General features: G+C 42.1%; 1 protein-coding gene across 1 annotated transcript; it reads left to right on the top strand.

Moving 5' to 3' along the window:
- Positions 1-4,694: 4,694 nt before the first annotated feature.
- On the top strand, positions 4,695-9,391 carry LOC117652051. Its single transcript, XM_034396685.1, has 6 exons — positions 4,695-4,877; positions 8,104-8,287; positions 8,372-8,688; positions 8,780-8,849; positions 8,976-9,141; positions 9,212-9,391. Exons 1-6 carry the CDS (start codon positions 4,695-4,697, stop codon positions 9,339-9,341), a joined length of 1,050 nt encoding a protein of 349 aa, XP_034252576.1. The 3' UTR covers positions 9,342-9,391.
- The last annotated feature ends 8,690 nt before the right edge of the window (positions 9,392-18,081 follow it).

Raw genomic sequence — 18,081 nt, 5'->3', positions numbered from 1 at the left:
TTCATAAGAAAAATGAGACTCATTAATTACATAGTACCCATTAGGTGTTTTCTCTGCGGTATAAACACGCATTACAAGGTGAATATTGTCATTCGGGTAAACAAGAATTTTCATTATCTGTCCAGCCTTAAGATCTACTACATCTACCTTATCTAACATCATCCACTGATTGTTTTTGAACAGTACACCTTTAATGACCACCTCATGAACAGATTTTAATTTTGATTCTTGACTCTCTGGGGCAGCTCTTCCCTTTAACTTGTCCTGTACCTCAGTTGGCATTTCTTGTATATTCACTTCAGTAGGACCTTCTTCATAGATGACATCAGGAGGAATGAAACCAGACAGATGATCGTAAGCAAATCTGAATTGATATTTCTTTGCCAAAGTTAAGAGAATATTTTTGAAGCTCCTGCATGCTCTGGCAACCGCTTTGAAAAAGACATGACGGCTTTCAAACCTATGAAAAGAATAAAAAAAATAGCAATTAGAACCATCAAAAATGTATCCTGAGAAAACTTTCAAGTGACAAAGAAAGTACAGTTTTCAACAGAGATATTTACCTCATAGTCCAAAGTCGGATCAAGGGCCCATAAATGAGAATAAGTGCAGGATAATGGGATAAGAAATGTGCCTTAGGGGTCAAACATTCTGGGAGAAGATTCTTCAAGGCACTTAAGAAAGCGTTAATAGCTGGTTTGAGATAAGCCACTTGCTTTTTGCTTATCTTAGGGGCACAAACATATTCAGTGATTGATTTCAAATCCAGGTAAAGTAGCCAATATTCATCTTCTTTATCCCGCACTAGGTCTTCTATGAGGAAGGGTAGCAGACGTATGAGAGTCCAAGTCTCTACTGCAGAGCCGTTGATGCTGTCTAAAGACTTGATTTTACTTGGAGCATCAGCTTCATCTTTTCCTTTGTACTTAAAAGATTGAATTCTCCTGTTAAGTGTGCACAAGGAGAACCATTTCTTTGTCTCAATAAAATGCTTCAAAATTCCGGCCAATATGATATCTGCTACACCCTCAAAAATGTCATGAGCAAGGCAGCTGGGTAGGCCATTCTTGGCAACATGGAATCCAGGAATTTGGTTCAGAACTGAAGGAAATGGTTTTACCCCCATATGGTTAGTTTGCTGAAGCTTCTTGAGTGCAGATTTTGAAACCTTTGAGTCAGAAACTGGTTTTGACACTTCTTGACCTGCTGCCTTTTGTTGAGCTTGAATCCTTCTTCGTTTTGTTTGGAAGCTGATAGATTTCTCTTTTAAGGCGTCCCATTTTCGCTTAGCCAGGTTAACACTTTGATCATAATTCTCTGGATTGCGAAGTTCTCTGGATTGGAGTGGATCATCTTTGAAATCGTTCATAGATATGGTGCAAAACCTACAACAGTGTCCAATAAAACTTTGAATAAAAGATCCCAACTGATTTGCACCTAAATTGTCACCAGTACAAAATAAAAAGCAAACTGGAAACATTTCTTCATCTATTAAGATTCCATTCGATTTCAGATCCTTTAGATCCTTGATGAGCAAGCCCAAGGATTGTTCAAATTTGTCCACACCACTCAAATGCTCTTCTTCAGTGGACTTGAGATTTTCATCTAGGATCAGAGCCGCCATCAAAATATTTTCAATCTTGGATCGAAATTCAGCCGATATATTTCCAATGGTGAAGTAAACGCCATGAGTCTTGTAGAGCCCTTTTGCTGGTCCAAATGGGCTAAATTCCAGAGCATCTATGAAAAAAATTAGCTGAATACACTTGTGAAATCCATGTTCAACTAAATGTTCTTGAAAGGCAGAGCCATCCATGAAGTCTTCCAAAATGCCTTTTGATACATTGTCTTTCCCTCGAGTAAATGACTGATGAACTTCACGTTTAACTTTAGAATCTTGAAAGACACTTTCCAGACTTGCTCTCAGAGGCACATATCTAGTTACCCTATTTTTCTGGCCTTCAACACGTGGCAACTGAATTTCTATGGAAGGAACGTAGGCAAAATATTTTTGTAGCTGCTGGCTTCTGAAATATATCGTGCTAACTTGATCTGGATCGTGGCCTTTGTGATGCATATTGAAGATGGGGTCAACACAGAAAGTCTTCCGTAATGCAACGTCAATTACCTCTTTCTTAATACCAGCATTGAACAGTTGAGTCAGAAATGCTCTCTTCAAACAGTGGTGAGACATTTCAGTGAAAAATGCAACTGCCTCACTTATGAATTGCACTGTCTTAGATGGTAGTATTTTGAAGCCTTCCAAAGCAAGATAAAATTTAGCCACATCATACTTAATTTTGTTTGGCGGGAACTCATTAGGAGGTAGCAGTATTTCTTGAGTTCCAGAAGCTGATGCCGGCGTACTGGCTTTACTGCTAGGCTGCATCTTGGGCTGGTGGACCTGGCTGAGGTGTGTCCGGAAGGATTGCTTCTTTGTGAAGACAGCCTTGCAAGCTTCACCGAAAGGACATTGAAAAGACTGATTAAGATCCAAATGTTCTTCTAAATGTTCTTTCATACTTTTTCTCTGTGGAATCTGGCAATTTGGTACAGGGCACATGACATCAGGATATGGATTGGAGCTGCTTGATGCATGATTTCTGCTACAGTGAACCGAATAAAGAGCCAAATTTGAAGTTTTAAACTGACAGTCTTCATTGAGGCAAGAAACATTGCAATGCTTCTCTTTCTGATGATTGAAGTATGCCTCAACAGAACCTGATACAATGTGACACTGCTTGCAAGTGTATTGCGGACCTGGGTTTGGTTCAATGCCAGAAATGAGGAGCAGCAAAAGTAGGCAAATCAGGGCTAGCCTTCCATGTCCAATTGGTGTTGTAGAACTTTTGAGAGAGGCTGAACCAGTCCCTCCTCCAGGGTACAAACCCACTCTCAGCCGATACTGCTCCAAAGATATCCCCATGGTGAGCTAAAAAAAAAAAGGACATGTGAACTGAATTTATTGATTTGAACAACACTGCGTCTGAAACTGAGAAGGCCATAAATTTTCAATTTTACCTAACGTTGAAGCACGACAGACACGGTCAACAACACTGGACAAGAGACTTCTTTTCTCTACATTGCAGGCAGTATAACGAATTTCTGTGCAGCAAAAAAGACATGGCAAAAACCGAAAATACTGAACATAAAGTCAAAACCTAAAAAGAGAACAACCAACTCTTCTTACCCAAATCGCTGTATTGTTTGTGAACAAGATTTGAAACTATCAACATGCCGTGTTGCCGTTCCAAAATCGAATCAGGCAGAGCCGACTGGGTTCTCCAAGACGCCAACCTAACCAAAAACTAAGAATTTCCCTTAAAAAATTAAATTCTGCGCCAAAATAGCCTGTATTAATAATTAATTTGTCAAAAAATATTTTTTTCTTCATATTAAGAAGGCAAAAGAGTCTCATTTCATTTTAAAAATTTGAAATTCGCTACGTAGTATTACTATGTGGAAGTTGGCACATGAAGCGCGGGCACATTTGGGCGCGATTTTGAAACCAACGTTTTTCTGTGAAGTCATAAGCTTTTGTACAACTCTGATATTCCTAAAATGGTATGTATAGTGATTTTTGACCGCTTGTCTCAGGGTCAGGGTGAAATAGAGCTCCTCAAACTAACATGTATTCATGCAGTCACAACGTAAGCGGCCTGCAAATGTTGGAAAAACCACCTCCAGAGCCAGCAGGTCAAGGTTGTCTCGTCAGCCCGTTCCTACCATTGGAAACGAAGGTGACTTTTTCTTTAATTTGTGGCTGAATCCACAACTCGAACGAAATTGTGAGGACAAATAATTATTTTCCTTCTTTACTTTAGGAACTGCAAGGCGAGAGGCAGTGTTTGCCTATAATGTTCAATGGGAAGAAGTTCCTCTTGCATTGGTAAATGCATTGGATGATGCTGAAAGTAGAGGAGCACAAGTCAATGCTGATGTACTTACAAAGCTTCAATAACAGGAAAAGTAGCGATATACATCGGCAACTTTGGCCCGTCCCGTGCATTAACAAATGTGTGAATTCGCCTTTGTTTAACCCTGACGGGTTTGAACTTGAGTCTGGGGTCAAAAAAATGTTATTTTTTGTCATCAGCACCCCCACAAACAAAGAAACAATGCAAAAACTCGAATAAAAAGAATGTTCAAAAAATACCCCACTGGGATTTGAACCCCGGGCCCCAAATTTTCCGATTCGCTTGAAACTGGCACCATTGGTTTTGTCTCGTCGCCCCCATTCCAAAAATACCCCTACATGCCCTGCTAGCTGTATCCGTTGCTGAAATCCTCCTCGACCCCATGTAGACCATAATGCACCTGCAGCAGCGCCCCCGGGGCTCGGATCGGATTTGCTGCCACCGGGCGGTTCTTAGGGTCACCCAAGGAGGCTGCATACCAAATTTGGTCAAGATCGGACCACGGGAAGTCCTCGGACGAACGAACGAACGAACGGACGAACGAACGAACGAACGAACGGACGCACAGCATGCATCATACTATATGCCCGTCCCTCCGTCATTTTTTTACAAAAAATAAACGGGACGGGCCAAAAATGGCTTGCAGCTGATTTATTTGCAAAGTACGAAGACTTTAAAGAACACCACATAGTAAGAACAAAAACTGCAGGGATGTTAGTCTACAGGGCCATTACCTGTCAGGTGGTAACAGACAAATACCCACTCTGTATGAAGGTCATGTCAGATGGAGAAATGATTGACAACGGATACAATACATTTCTTCACACATTTGCTCACATGATGGAGCACAAAGGGCGCTCTGTTCCGAATGTTGAACGTGTGCACCCAAATGCAGCCATAGCAACTGGAGCGGTTGTTGTACAAGAGCAAATGTTTAACCCCCATTTGGACGAAGAGGAGATTAGAGCAGTTCTCGCGAGATGTGATAATTTCGTGTCCTCTCTCTGGTTCTTCCAACCTTAAGTCGATTTTAACCGGGTCTTTTCCTACCTTTATGTTTTTTGACCTTGCGGACAAGGTACAATTCTCATCAAGATGAAATTTTGCCTCCTTTCACCGTTAAATTGCAAGTTTTACCCTAGAATGTAATTTCCGTGGACACTTTTTGATGTCCTACGCTCCAGATTTGGGGCTTCCCGCCTCTACTACAGCCCAAGGGAGTATGAGAAATCACTTTCGCAAAGTGCATTTTGTTCTACGCAAGGGAGGCTACGTTTTGACGTGTAGAACGTATCTCTCGGGTAAAATTTGCAGACACAAGATGATTCCGAAAATTGTCTTCCACAACTAAAATTCAAAAAGTCTAAAATCGGTTTTTTTGGGACGGTTTTTCTACCTTATGTGCGATCGTTCTGAAACTTTTCTCATATTGTTGGTTCTACACAATTTGCAAAGTGGCGGAGTAATGTGGCACCATTAGAACGGAAAATATGAAGTTAAATAAGTTCCAAAGCGGCGAAAAAAATGGCCTAGCAAGCAATAAGTGTAATTTCCGTTCCACCCATTGCTTGCAGACCATTCAAAATTTTGATTGCGAACCAATCCTTGTGTGTTTGCCTTGTGGACAAGTTGTTCCAGTAAAATTTTGGTTCCGGTGGCACTTCTGGTTTGGCTTGTCCACCCCATATCATGCAATAATGTAATTTCCGTGGACTGTAATTTCCGTGGACAAAATGAGGTTTTCGTTGCGTTTCACGTGATTTTGGCCTCGCAAGGGGCCTCAGCTCAAAAGTACGTCGATATTTTTCTGTTTTAAACCTCTCTTATGGAGGGAATGCCATTCTGGAGGGAAATGGGCATGGGGAATGGGAAGGCAAGCTGAGGAAAGTCGTGGCGTAGTTTAACACAACATCCATCAGGTTAAACCCGCCGCAAGTCACAAAATGGACCCAAACGAGCAGCGAGCCGACTTTTTGCAAGAGTCTAAGCTTTCGACTCCACTCATCAGATTGGTCAAACACTGTATTTTCTGGACAACCAAGCGGTTTTATGCTGCTTTGTTCGGCGCGGCCGGCATACTGCCTTGACAGTTGTGACTGCGAGTCAGTGAAACCGTTCAACGTTGATTATTCAGATCGGAAAACTTAACCGAAAGCTTAGAGTCTTGCGAAAAATAGGCTCGCTGTATTTTGGGATCTAGCTGACCATTTAAGACTTGCGCTAGACTTAACCTGACCGATATGTTAAGCGACATGACGTCTTTCCTTAGCTTGCCGTTCGAATGCTAAGACCCAGTTTATCGAATAAATTGCAGCAATCTGTTCCTCAAACTCAAAGAGTAATCTTTCTGAAAATATAGGTTAGTAAACGTGGGTGCCAGATATGCTTCCAGGAGGGCTAAATAGACCGCACCGCGAGCGGGCCGCTGTCTCGACCCGCCGATCAACTTTTCCTTAACTGATCGCACCCATTATTAATTATTTTCCGAACATAGACACGCAGGAGCTGATCAAGAGGGACTTTCCTCCGTTGTCCACTGTAGGGCCCATCATTTGCCAAGTATGAGAGGTACCGCCTGGGAGGTAAACACTATGCAACCGTGGTCAGAAGAAAATGAATTCACAGTTGTTCCCGAGACAAGGGAATTGAGCCGGGAGAGGTGGACACCGGACCCAGTCCTGCTCAAAGAGGCTGTTCTAGGGTCCCCCCCGGGGGGGGGGGGGGGGGGGGGAATGTATACCTCGTCACATACTGGTCACACTACGAGTGGGAGGGTGATTCCGTGCGTAGAGGGTCATTTTGGATGTACCAAATGTTCATTTTTTAAAGTTCAACTTTAGGGGCTAAATTTGGTGTAGATGGCATACATAGTACCCCACAGTACCCCTCTGAGCGTGGCAGCGCTACAAGTTGACTTTTAATTTCACCCCTTATGAAATACGGCGGAAATTACAGAAATAATGACGGAATTTACAGATTACGGAATTTACAAAGCGAAGTGTTTCGTCTCCTGACCCGCTGGGTTACAAGATAGGTAAAAACTGTTGACGGTGTCATTTTGAGCATCCAAAATAGCGTTTTTCAGCGAAGGTTGTGGAAATTTTCTCCCTCAGATATAGGAGCTACGGCCCGAAACGGAATTTACATCTATTTTTACACCCTTACCGTTTTTAACAATTCTGACGGCCTGGAAGCGTCGTTTGACCGCCCAATGTCCCGCGGGCACGGGCTTCTGGAAGCGTTTTTTATGTTCTTTCGATCCCAAGTGGTCGCGAGGTTCTAAAACGAAAAGGAACCCCAGTAGACCGTCATTTGTGAAAGCAGCATAGGTCACATGGTCACACGGTGGACATTTTCCCATAGGCTGTTTCGGGTTTAACAAGTGATGATACAAAGGTCACCTTCCGTAATTTTGCGAAGAATAAGTCAGGGAAGAGAGTGAAATAGCCAGTTTTCTTTTGATGTGGCTGAGTCATATGCTACAGCATGGCAATGTTGTCTTATAGGTGTTGGTGACCATGACGGAACTTACAAAACGACACTTTAGCAGCTTACGAAACCTAGAAAAACAAAAGTTAGATTGACTTATCCACATGAGGACATGGTCTTCGTTTAGTAAAACAAATTTGAATTGCCAGAGCTACCAAATCAACCTCAGTTCAGGCGCAAGGCCCCGGTGACCTGAAATGACCCCCTACGCACGGAATCACACGGGACCTTGTAGCCGCATAGGTTCTTCTCCGCCAGTATAACGTGGCACCCCAGTAAGGACGGCCGTGTCCCGTTTGGCAGTGCACGCGGGCATGTGTCGGGCCCGAAAAGGCATACGATCAAATTGTGGTCTAGCCCGAAATTTTATTGTGAGGTACGCAACATGGAACCAGAATGCACAGATGTGGAGGGAGATGCCTAAACTGCTAGGCGTTTGCGTTCGTATCGCACCTATTCTAAGGGCCCATTAAAATGTAATTTCCGTGGACAGTTTCTGAGGCTGTGTAATTTCCGTGGACGGCAAAAAAATTAAAATTGCGATATTTCCTATAATATTGGGGTGATAGCTCGCCCCGATGAATCCATGATCCCTAGTGATGTTCTTAACAAGATAAATGCAAAAAACCCGGTTTCAATTGAACTTTTTTTCAAAAAGTTTCAGGGCCCAAAATTAACCATTTCGCGAGAACTGCTCATTAGTGATCAGAAAGATATGAAAGACCGTCTAAGTGAAATATTTCACACGTGTAGAGAAACCGAGTGGCCTACTCTTGAAATAGACAAGTTAATGCATCAGAGTTACGGTCTGCAAAGGCAAGACATTGTTCAGGGTACAAGAATCATTGAAGAAGAAGAAACTGAAGATGCGGATCTTCCAGGTATGCAAAAGAATGTAGATGAACCTCTGTGGTTTAAGTTATAAGTTTAAAAGTACTGCATAATTTATTTTTTTTTAATTATAGAAAATAATCAACAATGTATTCAGAGACTCAGGGACGAATGGCCTTTCCTGTTTCAAACAAAATGGCAGAGTGCTCACTACTTGCAGCTGACAGCAGCACCAATAGATTTAGCCATTGCTCAGTATGCAGAAGAACATTTAACACTAATTATGGATTATCTTTTAACTAACAACACAGACACTGCAATAAAATGCCTCATTTTAAAAAAACAATGGGAGGCTGCAAACTCCAACCCTAAGACAAGATTCATGCTGGCAGTCACCATGATAGCAACTTACTTTCAAGAAGACATCAAGAGTTTCTTCCTAAAAGCTGAGGTAAATATTATGCCAAATTACAATAATCCCAATATGTTTAACAATTGGCTTCTTGGGTCTTAACTTGTTTTTTTACTATCCCTTTTTCTAGAGGACCACTCCACCAACGGAAGTGCATCGCTTGGAAGGAATCTCAGGAGCTCCAACAGTAGTTGCTTTAAGTAAGTTTTACAAAATACGAATAAATAAATTGTGCATGTGGTAAAAGATTACACATTCAATATGAAAGGCTTTTAACCAGATATACGGTCTAAGCCACCTAACACAACCAATATACATTGTTCCAGATCAAAACATCTTTTTGGCAACAAAGTTTTTTGTCTGCATCGACCAACAATTAGTGCTAGAGGCATACACAAGTGAAGATGCAATAAAAAGCGTGATTCAGGCAGCCTTCATCTTCAGCACTCATTATCCCAACAGCCTAAAACACACTTTTGAGTTCCTTGAAAGGTAAGAAATATTTTAAAAAATTGTCAAATCCAAAACAAACTTTACATGACATTGATTGTTCCTGTTTCAGGATTGTGTGTAAACTGACCAGCTCAAGACTGTCCGAACCCATGCTAGTTATGACCCCAATAGTTTTAAGACTTATTAATGGCATCAGAAAATTCCAAGAAAAGTATAGAATTTTATCAGAGAGCATCTAGATAAAGAAAACAGTATATGAATTAACAAAAGCTATGTAAAATTACAAACAAGCAGGCTTTCCAATTAAAATAGACTTAAACATGAATAACAATTTACACTCTTGACTATGAAATGAGAACAAATAGATTAAAACAAGAGTCACATAAACTAGAGCAAATTTCCAATGTTATTAAATATCATCTTTCAATTTGCGAGATAATAATAATAATTTATGTAAATCAAATGATTACCTAGTAACAAATGAACTTTGTCATCAACTTATAAGACTAAAAGCTTAACAGGTAGTGAAACTGTTTATACCTACAGAAATCAATAAATGATGTACTCTGTACATGAAATCAACAAAGTATTTTTTACAATGTAATGAAGTCTGGTTGCTAACTCTGACTGAGGTTTATCCAAATGTGAAACAGCACAGAAATTACTCAGGACTTTAGAGGGCAGAGAGAACTCTTCTCTGGGGCTTGAATAAAAATTTAAATACATATGCAAATTATTGAAGGACTACAAGAGACTCGATATTCAACTTGTAAGCTAACACACTATACAATGATTGAATACACTTTAAGTGCTACAGTAATAGAGATGGCCTCAGATGCGATTCAAAAATGGTAACACAGTGAGTTGCTTCTTTGAAGGAATGAACAAAATCACAGGGCAGAGTCCTTCTTCAGATGGGTCAGATTTCAGTCGCTCCCTCCACAGTATGGCACAATCTGCAACAGACAACACCTTTTGTAAAGAAACATGAAGTACAAAAAAGAAACAAACACTCTTGGGGGAGAGTAGGATTTCAACTGAGTACCTTTAGTGCTGGACGCTAATGTGGAGGGAAGATGAACAGCAGCGGCTGAAGCTCGGCAAGGTTTGATAATGACCACCAGCCTGCAGCCCAGGAAGGCCCTGTGGAAACAGAGACGAGGGAAAAATAAGAAAGGTGAGAGGCAGTGGCACCATGGTGGTACCACACACATGTTTGCAGCAGAAACTAACTACCCACTGATGAACTTGAGTTGACAGCAAACACAAATTAATGTTGTTGTTTTCCAACCTAAGACAATAAACTAAATATTATTAAATCCTACAAAATTTAAATGGGTGCTCGCTACAAGCTTTGGTTCTGATTCACATGCACCCGAGTGCAACTTTAGCAGAGAGAAACAAAACTGAATGAATTTTCCTTTGCTCCTATTATTATCTCTGTGCATTTTATAATAGTGTTTCCCCAACACTTAGGCCACTCCAACCATAACGAAAGATTGCGATAAAAGTCCTATGATTAGCTTACCCAGCAAAGGTACGTCTTGTTCCATTGAGTGGTAGATGGGACGACTGCTGCAGCTGCGATCCAAAGCCGTTCCTTGTAGACCCATGGAGCCTTGATGGAGCCTTGATGGAGCCTTGATCTTGGAACCAGCAGCTGTACCTGCACAAAACAAGTTAAATAAATGGCCAGGTAGAGGTGTTTGTTTTCATGAAGGAACTCTAACAGAGAAAAACATGCAACATAAAGCTGCATTTATATACTAAAGAGAAACAGAAAACAAGAAAAACAAATAAAAGTCGAGCATTAAAACGTGAGTAGCAAACTGAATCAAGAGCTGAGATAAGGGAGACTTTTTCGTGTGTCTCTGGACGAGCAACAAGTGGTTAGAATTGGCAAGACAGGCAAAATAAAAATAAAAAAAATTATCGGAGGCAACGACATAGGCGGCGTTTGCGAGACGTTAGCGATAGTGGACGCATGCATAGCGAACGAAAATATCGCATCAATCGTGTCGCACTTACGGAAAGTTAGACGAAGACGACAGCTCAGGACGACTAGGACAGGACGACGCAATGTCAATCTTACTTCAAAACATAAGAAATGCGATTTGACGCGGTGTATGACAGAGGAAGAGGCGTCCGTCTCTTAACGTCAAGTCCTTCACCCCGAAACTTCGCGTTTGAGTGCTGGGTATGAGTTAAAATTAGGAAACATTTAGGCTTAACCTTGTTGTTTTTGTTTTGCAAACCGGCGAGCAAAGCACAGCAGACGACGGCGACACTGGCGAGTCTGACTGCACGGAGGGACGGCCGAAAACACAAGGCGCTTATTACTGAAGATAAGGTAGCAATTCAAGATGAAAACCCAATATCTTCACCGAGAAAACTTGATCAAGACGGGCATCGCTGCCTTTTATGCCTTATAGTCAAGAAAAAGACGATAAGATTGCGAGGCGTGGAAAATTTTTTCGGTCGGTTTCCATTGGCCAGTGCAAATAGCACTATTGAAGGGTGAATAATTAATATGTATTTGCAGTACACAAAGTTTGTTTGTTTGACTTGAGAGCGCGAGCGCGCCCCGTACATTTCTCGAACGATTTTGCTTGTTCAAATTTACTTTGCCAATGCTGAATCGCTTCAACAGAGTTGGCGAGTGTTGTCAGTGACGAAGTTTAAGTACCATGGCGGCAGCCAGTGCTTGTGTCAACTTTGTAAACCCATCTCTGGGTCCACATTTTACTCAGAAACTTTGTTGGACTAAGGTTAAAAGTCCTTTCGTTACCGTTCTCCTAGTCAGCAGCTGAAACGCGTGTGCACTTGTCGAAAGAAAGTCTTGTCGTGCATTCTACACACAGACAATGTGGGGAGCTGCCAACAGTGCCTTTGGATTAAAAGTGCTTCATCCTCCAGACTAGATGGAGACCAAAGCAGGAGTCATCTTCTTTACCAGCTTATGGAGAAGAACAACACTAGAAGGTATTTCCTCCCCCTCAGTTTCCCTCTACTTTTGTGATCGTTCAAGCATTATGACAGAAAGAGCTTACCATTATTTCTGTTACTCTACATCCTCATGAGACCCTCAATGCCTCTTTCCAAAGTCTGCATTTGTTAGGATTCGCAACATTACATTTATCACTTGCTGCGCAAGAATCTCCTTCTTGTAGTTGTATCTGGCTAACTGGCCTCTAGCCACGGTAATCTTTGGGCCCTAGGCACGGTGAATTCTGGTAATAAATTAACCGTGTATTACCACCAATTTTATCATCTGGTTGGCACTCCAACCCCCCTCTTTCAATGCCCAGGTCACGGTGGAATTTTCACGGTATTCATTGAGGAATAGATCACGGTAAATACTGTTTGATGGTTTACGGTGCACACCTCCTTTGTAAGCACGGTAAATATTGAGAATAATTTCACGGTAATCTTTGGGTCCCAGGCACGGTGAATTCTGGTAATAAATTAACGGTGTTTACAGGACATTTTTGGTAGAGTGAAATTAACGAAGGTTTTTGTAAATATACGAAGACTTTCGTAAATTAACGAAGGAACTGTTGGCAATTATTTTCTCGAAGGATCCGTCGTTTATTCCGGACATTAATTTTTACAGTGTACAATTGAGTATCGCCAATTAACGGCCTTACGAAAAAGTATTGCCGTCAAAACGGCGATACACGAAAGTATCGCCAAAATTTGGCGATACTTTGGAGTATAGCCACGATTTGGCATTAAACGTTGAACAAATCAAGGGGAGAAGTCCTTAGTTTAATGCCGCAGTTTTGGCGATACACTGTTACAAAAAGTGCTGTAAAGTAACAGCACTTATGCTGTTAAGTTTGATAGCAGCACGACTTGTTTTATTACAAGCATGTTGTAGCCCGCGGTGCTGTTTTCTGACAGTTCAATTGTAATAAAACAATACTTCTTTGGAGTCTTCGACGATGTCTTCCCAACATTTGTGTCGATTCCATCGTGCTGTTATTAAACAAGACCCTTGTAACCTGACAACAATATATGTTTTAAGATTGCAAAAGGCTGTTTCTAAACATGAAACCTGTTCAACGACATCACAACTGTTTTAAATCACGATTACATTACTGTTACTTGACAAGGAAGTTGTTATACACTGTTCGAAAATTTCTCGTAAATTTACAAAGATTTCACTGGAAATTTTTATAAACGAGAGCTTTGTAAAACGTTGTTGATGAAATATGCCGTGAAATTCAAAAATTCTTTGTAAACATCAATTTACAAGATACTCTGCAATTCTAAAAAATATTCCATTACATTTGTGATAATTGTAAGTAACATGCTCCCTAGCATGCAGCAAATAGTGCTGAGAAAAAAATGTTCGTCGGAGACTCTAAACCAGGACTTTCTGGCCCGCCGGCAGCAGCTGCCACAGCTCTGCAAGAGCATTTGAAGCTCGATGAACAGCTGGCTTTGGCAATCTCTACGACGTATTTTGTCATTTTCACAACTGTTTCATTTGTCTACAAAATGTTTTCTAAAAATATCACAAATATCGTTTTGTGGCTGATACAAGATTTATATTGTCAAAGTACGGAATAATCTCCAAATTTCAAGACACCTTTTTTAAGGACTGTTTTACGAAATGTTTCGTGCTAAAATATTTCGTAAATTTACAAAAATTTCTAGCAGTGTAAAACGAAAGTGTTGTTTCTGGATGGGTTTCCCGTTCAGACCCAAAACAATACTGTTGTATTTAACAGCATTGCTGTAGGTGATTGTGTTGTAATATTACAGTGGATTTTTAACAGTGTACCCAAAAGTATCGCCAAATTCTGGCGATACTTCTGTGTATCGCCGTTCTGAGGGCAATACTTTTCCGTAATGCCGTTTGTTGGCGATACTCAATTGTATCACCAAAAAATGTACTTAAGTATCGCCTTCGCAGTGAGGGGCCTACCAATAGAAGTGGTACCAATGTGGTCCATGTGCCGCCCATCAAAATTTAAACTCGACAATAAATGGAAATCAAATTGCTAGTAAATTCAAAAAATTCCAATGCTTATGTATTCCGCAGTGTTCTGACAATGGAACATCTTTGAAGTCCATCATTATTAAAATGTTCTTAGCAGAAAGAAGGCAGTAAATTAACTTTCACGGGTTGGCAACTAGTTTCTCGGCGTCTGCGCCCTTGCGAAAATCGCGAAGCTGAAAGCACCAGCAGTCGCGCATTAAAACTGCCCCTCCATTGTTGCTGACGTTGAATTGTTTGGCTTGTTTCAAAAGGCTATGGTTCTTTTGTCATGTTTTCTTCAATTCTGTGTAATAGTTCTCCCTCACAACGTATCAACACCACGACGGTTGGTTTGACAAACTTCATAAACTCGGGAGGGATGGTTTCGAAACGCGGGTGAGTCTTGTTCGAGGAACATGAGCACTGCAAGTCGCGAGGTGGAGCGAAGTGGTCCTAGTGCTAACTGAATCACAACAACAACAAATGTTTTTAGAAAGTTATCACATAAAATTGAAAATTTGTTTTATATGAATTTTTATAAGCAGGAAACAAAGATAAAACAAGAAAGAGAGCAAAATTAATACAGATTTCAAATGCTACAGTTGGTTAAACTGTTAAACAGGTTGCAACTCCACTGCGCATGTCCAAAAACACTCCGATCTAGAAGTATTATTGGGTAGTTTTTCCCGAAAAACTACGTTCGACACCAACGACACCAATTCTATTGTTGCCTCTTCTTTAGCTGCAGTCAAAGAGATTTTTCGGATCGGACGTGCTCTTTCAGCTTTTGGAGTAATCTGTACAGACCCAAAACAAGGCTCGGCTATTGGTCCGCCCTGGCTCGGCTCCCCCCACTCCCTTTCTTTTCCCTTGACGAGTCGAGTTTTGCCATGAAAACGGCGATTTTGACAGCAAATTTCTCAAAATTGGCCGCTAACTTTTTGACCACATTTCAGCATAAGAATCAGCGTTCCAAATTCTACAAGTCTGCAAAACCTCATTAAAATCGTGGCTCTGCCGAGGCTCTGCCGACTGCCTACTTCCAGGCGTCATGGGCAGCACAGCGCGCCAGGCGGAAACACCTCAGACGAGTGGGAGAAGGCCATCAACACCGACAAGCCGGGCTGGCCGAAGGTCTTCAGGATAAGCAAGGCGCTGAAAAGACGCACCAACAGCTTCATCCCACCGCTCCGCACCAACGGCGGCTACCTCACCACCACGGAGGACAAGTTGAACGCGGTTGCAGACGCCGTCAACTACACCCCGCCGCCGTCCTGCAGCAGGAAGTGGCGGAGTTCAACACCTCGGAGGCCAGCAGGACACCTCAAAACGATGCCGACCGGGAGCCTATCCGCTTGTGCAGCCCTGAAGAGCTCGGCCAGGTCATCAAGAGCATCTCCGAGCAGAAGGCACCTGGCGAGGACGGGATCACCAACTTAGCCATCAAGAACTTAGGCAAGAAAGGAACCGCCATGTTGCTTTATATCATTAATTCAATCCTGATTCTGCAACACTGGCCAAGTTCCTGGAAATGCGCTAAAACCATTCCGCTGAAGAAGCCCGGCAAGAGAAAGGCCGACGCGACCAGCTACCGCCCCATAGCGCTTTTAAGCGCCATTTCCAAAGTCGCCGAAAGGATCGTCACGGAGCGGTTGCGTGCGGCCACCAGCAGGCTTAACGCCATCCCAGAGTCGCAGATCACTGGTTTTTTGACAAAGGGGCGTAAGTCCACAAATTGGCAAAATCCACTTTTTTCCGGAAAAGAATTTAAAATTAAATAGCAAGCCTACTGGTTTTTGAAAAATGAAAATATCTCAATTAGTTTAGAAGATACAGAAGGTGTCCAAAGGGCGTAAGTCCATTCCATTTTTGACAAAGGGGCGTAAGTCCACCCGTTTTCTGACAAAGAGGCGTAAGTCCAGGTGGTTTTTGACAAAGAGGCGTAAGTCCAGGTGGTTTTTTGACAAACAGGCGTAAGTCCAGGTGGGTTTTTGACAAAGAGGCGTAAGTCCATTGGCCATTCTGACAAAGAGGCGTAAGTCCATAGGCCATTCTGACAAACAGGCGTAAGTCCATGGGTCATTCTGACAAACAGGCGTAAGTCCATAGAACATTCTGATAAACAGGCGTAAGTCCATAGAGCATTCTGAAAATCAGGCGTAAGTCCATAGAGCATTCTGAAAATCAGGCGTAAGTCCATGGACCTTTCTGGCGAACAGGCGTAAGTCCACAGACCATCCCAATCAACCAACCACCCATGAGGTCGCTGAGTGGTTTGCAACTTGTGAACACTGTTACAATCAAATAATAATGACTACAGTGCAAACCTAACTGTCTACTTAGTACACACTTTAAAATGGATGCCTCCAAGTACACATAAACGCATGCTTGGCCGAGTACATACTTACAAATGCATGCTTGCAAGTACACACTAACAAACGCATCCCTGGCGCCGTATAACTCCATGCGTGAATCATGCGTTTGTAAGTGTGGACTTGCAAGCATGCATTTGTATGTACTTAGAAGACAGTTAGGTTTGAAGTGTAACGTTTCCTCTCATCTCAATCGCATCAGGCTTACAATACGTATTTCAGGATGGACTCTTACATCTTTGCGAGGGTCATCAGATTTAAAAGAGCAGCATTCTTCCTCATCGGAGTCCGATGAAGATGGTGATTGGCGCATTAATCTTCTGCAGCTGGGGAGAACTTGGACTCATCCATGCTGATAACCTCCATGCAGCACACTCTGTGTTGGGCCCATGACTTTAAGGCCAAGTGCTGCCTAAGAAGACAAATGCCCCATTCACCATCGTCATCGGACTCTGGTTTCACCATCGTCATCGGACTCAGGTGACGAAGAATTTTTTTAGATCTGATAGAGATCCTCCATTGGTCACGTGACACTCACACCGCCTTCCTCGGCCAAAAACCACTCCCACTTTAATTTTCGCTATTTCGCTGGAAATTCATTTAAAGAGCGTTGTTTGATGTTCAAAATTCCTTAAGAGGAATTCTACGAACAGTGGTAGAAGAGTTGTCGTCGGATTTAAAACATAGAGGCGATACCGGGCCATCCTCACTTTCCTCACTGAGTGGCAGGGAGCGCGCGAGTTTGAATCTGGAGTCGGCGCCGGGGCCGGTGTTTGACAATGTCTTAAGAAATGGACGCATAAATCGCAGACTTTGGTTACAGGAAATATATTTTGAGTCGTGATAATGAGTCTTGAAACTCAGTCAGCTACTTACGTGTTCGCATACCCGAATAAATCCTGACCCACCGCCGTCTCCGCATTCGAATTCTCGCGCGGTTTTGCCACTCAGTGAGCTTCGTGACGTCAGCATTGGAGGACCTCTATACCCCTTGCAAATATTTAAGAGTCCGTTTTGAGATATGTATTGTTAGCCTGATGGGATTGAGATGAGAGGAACCATTAGTCATTATTATTTGATTGGAACAGTGTTGACATGTTGCAAACCACTCTGTGACCTCACTAGTGGACATTCGCCATTTTCACCACATTAGCTGTGGACATTCGTAAGCACTGTTAAACTAGGGGTACGCGCCGTTTAGTGTGGGCGCGTAGTGTGGCTGAGCGATGCGAATTTGTGCACTTCGGACTTTGCTTAAGTAGACGAAATGTGCAGCTTGTGGGCTCCTATTGAGTGAAATGTAGGTCTGGGGTATAAATGGAAGTGATTTTCGTTATCAGCACACAAAAAACTGTTGGGATCAACGTCAAACTCGATTCCAAAATTTTGGTCCAAAATTGGTCAAAATTGGGTAATGCGTGAGTGTGGGAAAAAAATGGAAGTCATTTTTGAGTTCAGCACACCAAAAACTGCAGGAAACAATATAAAACTCGATTTGAAAATTTTGGTCCAAAACCCGTACAGAAAAATTCAGTACGCTTTTGGGTCGTTTTCGGGACGCTTTTAGGTCGCTCCCCTGTCGACTAGGTCGCTTTTGGTGCGCGCGCAGTGAGACTAGTA

The sequence above is a fragment of the Thrips palmi genome, unplaced genomic scaffold (genome assembly GCF_012932325.1).
Source record: "Thrips palmi isolate BJ-2018 unplaced genomic scaffold, TpBJ-2018v1 HiC_scaffold_6, whole genome shotgun sequence".
Classification (NCBI taxonomy): Eukaryota; Metazoa; Arthropoda; class Insecta; order Thysanoptera; family Thripidae; genus Thrips; species Thrips palmi.
Note: the sequence above shows the minus strand (reverse complement) of the source record. Positions and strands in the feature narration are given on the sequence as shown.